Source organism: Vigna angularis, chromosome 5 (assembly GCF_016808095.1).
Source record: "Vigna angularis cultivar LongXiaoDou No.4 chromosome 5, ASM1680809v1, whole genome shotgun sequence".
Lineage (NCBI taxonomy): Eukaryota > Viridiplantae > Streptophyta > Magnoliopsida > Fabales > Fabaceae > Vigna > Vigna angularis.
The window spans coordinates 23,771,044-23,776,922 of NC_068974.1; the positions used below are offsets into that span (position 1 = coordinate 23,771,044).

The following is a 5,879-nucleotide window of genomic DNA, read 5'->3' on the forward strand; positions in this document are numbered from 1 at the left end:
TGCAACGTTTTCTGAGCTTCTACACTTAGATAGTTCGGTTTTATTGTTTTACACCGTTCGGTCTGTTAAAGACTGAACAACTTGTTCGTTTTCTGGTGTCAGTACTGTTCAGTTTTAGTTTACCATTAGCTCCGCTCCTTTTCTACATTTCTGCTTTAATACCGTTAGGTAACCTATAGGACTGTTCGACCTTTATCCCTACTGTTCCTTTTGCTTTTACAGCTCGGTTTGTTCCATTTACTTTAGAGATCGTTCGGTCTCAATGCTAAAATCGTTCAGTCTCACTTTAAGACTGTTCGATCTTCATGCTTTCCACTTCTCTTTTAGCGTTTTTAATTCTGTTTAGTTATGTTTAACTTCCTTTTTAATTTAGTTCAATTTTTCTTGCAAAAAAAACACTTTCAAACCCCCCACTACGTGTTAGACCTAAGTCGTGAACCACATTTGGTCCTTGAGATACGACCTAAGAGTCACTTCCTAGTCTATACTGCATTCTTATTTGCACATCAAATTTGCATGGGCCGCGATAGCCATCACAGTGTATACCCGACGTCTATGTAGACGTCGGACTGGATATATCCAACATCTATAGAGACGTCGGATGTAGGCATATCCGTCGTCTATAGGCCCTGAAACGTTTTGTTCATTGTAACTCATTGGACGTCGGTTTGTGCATTGACAAACGTCTATAGACGTCGGGCAATGCATTAACTGACGTCTACTGGGTGTTTTTTTTTTAAAATTAATTTATTTTTACAATAAAACCACACCTGAAAAACAGAAAATTGTCCCAGAACAATATACTATATATATATATATATATATATATATATATATATATATATATATATATATATATATATCTGTGTGTGTGTGTGTGTTTCATATAAAGAAAGTTCTACTTAATGTAAAAAACAATCCAATACCAAAACTATCAAAATATAAACTTAAACTAAACTAATGTTCAACAAGAAATATAAGTGATCCTAGCTCCATCTTTGCAGAAGATAAGTTGTCCACTCCTGCCTTATCTGCCTAATTGTGTCCTCTGGTATAGGAGATGTAATCTTGAAGCGCTACAAAATGAAGAAATATTCATTATGATTTCATATATGTTTAAAGATGAATTTGATTTGTAATGTATTCAAGGTATGCATCATTACCCCATTCCAGTCATCTGTAATGACAGCTCGAATGATGGTCTTAATCCAACACATGACATAGAATCCACATTCCCATAAATCTAGCTACTGGTTACACTAAAATGACAAACTAAATAGTCAAGAATTTAGATCATTCAATAACATAGAAAATGAATTAGAAGTATAAATGACTTACAACCTTTGGATACAAAATTTAAACTAGTTGACCTCAAGATTTACCAATAACTCTATTTAGATTGAAAACACAAAGTAAAATTAATATAACTATATTTATCATAAAAGTTTAAGGTGAACATCAAATTCAAAGTCATTAAGGGTGTAGAAACACTTACCCTTGAAGCATAGTTCTCAAGTCAGTTTTTATCTTCCTGTACAGCGAACAAAACCATATAATTTTACATTGTTTCGGAATGATGACCATCAGCTGCCAATGCGACCTATCACGAATCACAAATAGTTAGTTAACTAATTAAGTAAACTGTAATGAACTTTTACATATAACAACACCTACCCATCAATGTAAGGCACAAGGTATACTTCTCTTTTTGACTCATCCATCCATGTTTGCAAATAATGTTGTTTGCTTTCAAGTGTGTTACCAGAAGGTTGAATGGTCTGAGGTTCAACAAATTCGTACATGGAAGACTGACTTTGGTCTACAACGATTGCGTCCATGTACCTAAAACAACAAAGTTAAGTTGTTAGAAACGATTAAAAGATTAATCTTTTGTGTTAAATTTCAAACGGGAACTAAAGTTAATCGGTGCAAATGAAATTTAATCGGTGAATACTAAAGTTAATTGGTGCAAAATAAACTAACTCGAAGAAAATCAATCAAACATATCTTGTAGCGGCAATGACGAACACGAATGAAACGAAAACGCGTTATTAGTTTTTGGGTTAAAAAGGGCATTTGACGTCAGCCCCCTTCACCACCGACATCTAATTGCTAAGAAAATCCATTTTGGCTCTACTTTGGGCTATTTTCGCAGTTTATTGACGTCCGGGAAAGGGATTTGACGTTTAATGTGTATTAGACGCTTGTCCCTTCTATGTGCGACGTTTAATGTCTGAAAAAGTGTCCTTTCAAATCTGATTTTGCATAGGATTTGACGTCTGATCTGAGGGGACCGACGTCTATATCGTAAAAAAAATTAACATTGACGTTTAAAATGAGATATTTTTGAACACTTTTGATGTCAGTGGAGGGGGAAGTCGATGTCTAATTCAAAAAAAATTAATATTGGTATTTAAAATGAGATGTTTTCGAACATTTTTGAAGTCTAGGGAGGGGGTAACCGACGTCTAATTCGAATCCGACGTCTAAAGGCAATAAAATAGTGACTTTTCAGTTCTGTACGCAGACCATTTGACGTCTCTGATCCTAGAGTAGCCGACGTCTATACCTTATTTGATGTCAGCCCTCCTTTTAACTGACTTCTATAATGACGTTTTATTTACAAAATTGTCACTGGTATTTTTTACATTGGATTTTTTTTCATTAGATATTAAACGCGTGACATTAAATGTTATTTTTCACTAGTGTACACATTTCAATTTGGATTTGGAATATGGTCTATACATATTCAGTGTGTCCTAAGTTGACACTTTATCTTTCTTTTTTTTTAATCTTTTGACCTTGTCATTTCTCTTGTTTCCGTTGTAGAACCTTTTCTAATAATTAAATATTATATTTACTTAATTAATATAAAAAAATTGTAAAATAAAATAGTATTTTTATAGAGTGACAAATGCGAGTGTAAAAAAAAATAGAATGTCAATATATTTATCATCTAATAAAAAACTTTCGTGCCAAAATACTAAATTAATGTACATTCTAAAGAATAACTATACTATATTTTATTCAATATATTAACTAATTGTTTGTGCCTTTTAATCATGTGACCCAATTTATATTCAGCACCAAAAAAGAATAAAAGTCCACTCAATTTTGTCATTCCTGCATAATAGTATTCATTTTTCATCCTCATCAAACGTTGTGAAAGTGCTGGAACCAAAATTAGTTTAAATTTAAGAATCCTACAAATAATTAAATCTATATATTCAAAATTAATTTTAGATGAAATCAAAGGTTAGTCATTTTTTCTTGTGAAACTCTTCGTTAGGGTACATCTTATTCTGGTTCATGATAGAATTTTGAAAAAAAAAACATAAATTATATGAGTAAAATATAGAAGAAGAAAGAGGAAAACATTAAATGGAATGAAAAAAAAATACTATAATAATAACATTTTTTTGGGCCTGAAGAATAATAACACTTCTTTTAAAGATATGAAAGTTGGTAAGACTTTTCTTCGTTGAATTATATTTGAAGCACATCAAAGTAGGAATCAGAAAGGGACCTTGTGGTCACCGATGCATGAATCAAGTGGACCGGAAAAGGATCCTTAGTTGAATGTTGACTTCAAGACTCCAACAAATTAGCATGTCACAGGTTATTCAGAGGAGGTAATTAAGAATCTGAGTAGGAAATCAAGTTGAGCTTGTGGTAACGACTATTTCATGAACTATGAAACACTAGTGTTCAAGAGCCCCTCGCCACTATAAATTACTTGTAGTTGTAAGTTGTAAGTTGTAACAGCCTTTGCTCAAAACTAAACCAATTTTCTTTGTCTGTGTGGCAAAGAATACTTCAACAAAACGTGCTCTAAACCTGTTTTCCTGAATTACTTGATGGGTTCATTTGGCCAAAATAACTATGTTTTAATTTTGTTGCTTGTTTTCACTTTGTGGAATAGCCATGTAGTGTCTCGAAGGTTGCCTGAGGCCTTGTTATCGGAGAAACATGAAAAGTGGATGGCACATCATGGTAGGGTGTACAAGGATGCAGCCGAGAGGGAAAAACGGTTCCAAATATTCAAGAACAATTTGCAGTTCATTGAGTCCTTCAATGCTGCTGGGGACAAACCTTTCAACCTAAGCATTAACCGATTTGCCGACCTTCATAATGAAGAGTTTAAGGCTTTACTAATTAATGGTCAGAAGAAGGAACATAGCGAATGGACAGCAACAGAAACATCATCGTTTAGGTATGACAGTGTCACTGAGATTCCTGCTACCGTGGACTGGAGGAAAAAAGGTGCTGTTACTCCGATCAAGGATCAAGGCACATGTCGTAAGATTCTGTTCTCTACGTTCATCATTTCAATTATATTCCATTGGTGCGCCATTGAAAAATTTCTAATATAAATAAACTTGGTTTTGTTTGTGAAAACAGGAAGTTGTTGGGCATTTTCAGCTGTGGCCACAATCGAGGGTCTTCATCATATAACTAAAGGTGAATTGGTGTCCCTATCAGAGCAAGAACTGGTAGATTGTGTGAGAGGTGACAGCGAGGGATGCATTGGTGGTTATGTGGAAGATGCCTTTGAGTTTCTTGCTAAGAAAGGAGGAATAGCAAGTGAAACAAACTACCCCTACAAAGGGGTTAACAAGAGTTGTAAGGTTGAGAAGGAAAGTCATGGTGTAGCTAAGATCAAAGGATACGAGAAAGTTCCTGCTAACAGTGAAAAGGCACTCATGAAAGCTGTGGCACATCAACCAGTGTCAGCTTATGTGGAAGCTGGAGAATATGCTTTCCAGTTTTATTCAAGTGGGATTTTTACAGGAAAGTGTGGAACTGAAATTGATCATTCTGTTACAGTGGTTGGTTATGGAAAAGGTGGTGATGGTAGTAAGTATTGGCTAGTAAAGAATTCATGGGGAACTGAATGGGGTGAGAAAGGGTACATGAGGATGAAGAGAGATATACGTGCCAAGGAAGGTTTATGTGGAATTGCTACCAGTGCCTCTTATCCAACTGTTTGAGTCCAGGTGTTAATCCACACACATATAAATACGTGAGTATATGAGTTTAATTTCTATGTAATCATCCTTCACTATCTGCAGCTACGTAGTGCTCAAATAAGATGCTCCTGTTGGATCTTATGATGCTTATCTGATCGCTTAATTTGTACTAAATTATGGAAATATTACTATTTAAACCTAGTGCTCATTGTTCTCTTTCATGGTTTGTTTAGTATATTTTAAAGAGTTATTGTTTATCTATGAGTTAAGGTCTTAATTTACTCATATTCTTTGTTCATCCACTAACATAATATTATTAACATTATCGATAAAAAAAAAAAGTAATTTTTTCATTTATTTCCTAAATCAACTTTATCAAATAATTAAGACAAGTTTTTAATATAGTTGTAATATATAAATTGACAATAGTAATAAAAATATGTTTCTTTCTATGTTCGGTCGTGTAAGAAACAATCAATTTCTTTGATCCAATTTTTGTTGATCATACGTAAGTTCACAGTTTTGTTTCACAGCGTAGACAAAAGTGCATAACTTCTTGGAACTATATTACACAGCTGAATATATCTTTTAAAAAGTCTTTTTTTATTTTGCAAACTTCTACTAACCAGTACTATATGAGATTTTGTTTGTTAATATGAGTTTGCTATTTACTTAATCTTAGTTTCTTAATATAAAATTTACGTGTTACATATATGTTTTATAAAAAAATTGAACTTTTGAAAAGTTAATTCATTCGAGACAATATTAATTATTAATTATTAATTATGTATTGAATCTTGAATTATCTGGTTAGACTAAGAAAAATAATAATTTTTTTGTAATTTATTAGTGTATATATATTTTAATATACATATTTCAAAATTCGTTAATATTTTTAAATTTTGTTTT

General features: G+C 32.9%; 1 protein-coding gene across 1 annotated transcript; it reads left to right on the plus strand.

Moving 5' to 3' along the window:
- Positions 1-3,732: 3,732 nt before the first annotated feature.
- Positions 3,733-5,180, plus strand: LOC108340140 (senescence-specific cysteine protease SAG39). Its single transcript, XM_017577361.2, has 2 exons — positions 3,733-4,299; positions 4,402-5,180. The coding sequence occupies exons 1-2, from the start codon at positions 3,858-3,860 to the stop codon at positions 4,989-4,991; spliced, it is 1,032 nt and encodes a 343-aa protein (XP_017432850.1). The 5' UTR covers positions 3,733-3,857; the 3' UTR covers positions 4,992-5,180.
- Positions 5,181-5,879: the final 699 nt, after the last annotated feature.

Excerpts from the sequence above, each read along its gene's own strand:
- LOC108340140 (XM_017577361.2), top strand. The coding sequence starts at position 3,858 with ATGGGTTCATTTGGCCAAAATAACTATGTTTTAATTTTGTTGCTTGTT. Across the intron at positions 4,300-4,401 it reads CAAGGATCAAGGCACATGTC|GAAGTTGTTGGGCATTTTCA; the intron begins GTAAGATTCTGT and ends TTGTGAAAACAG.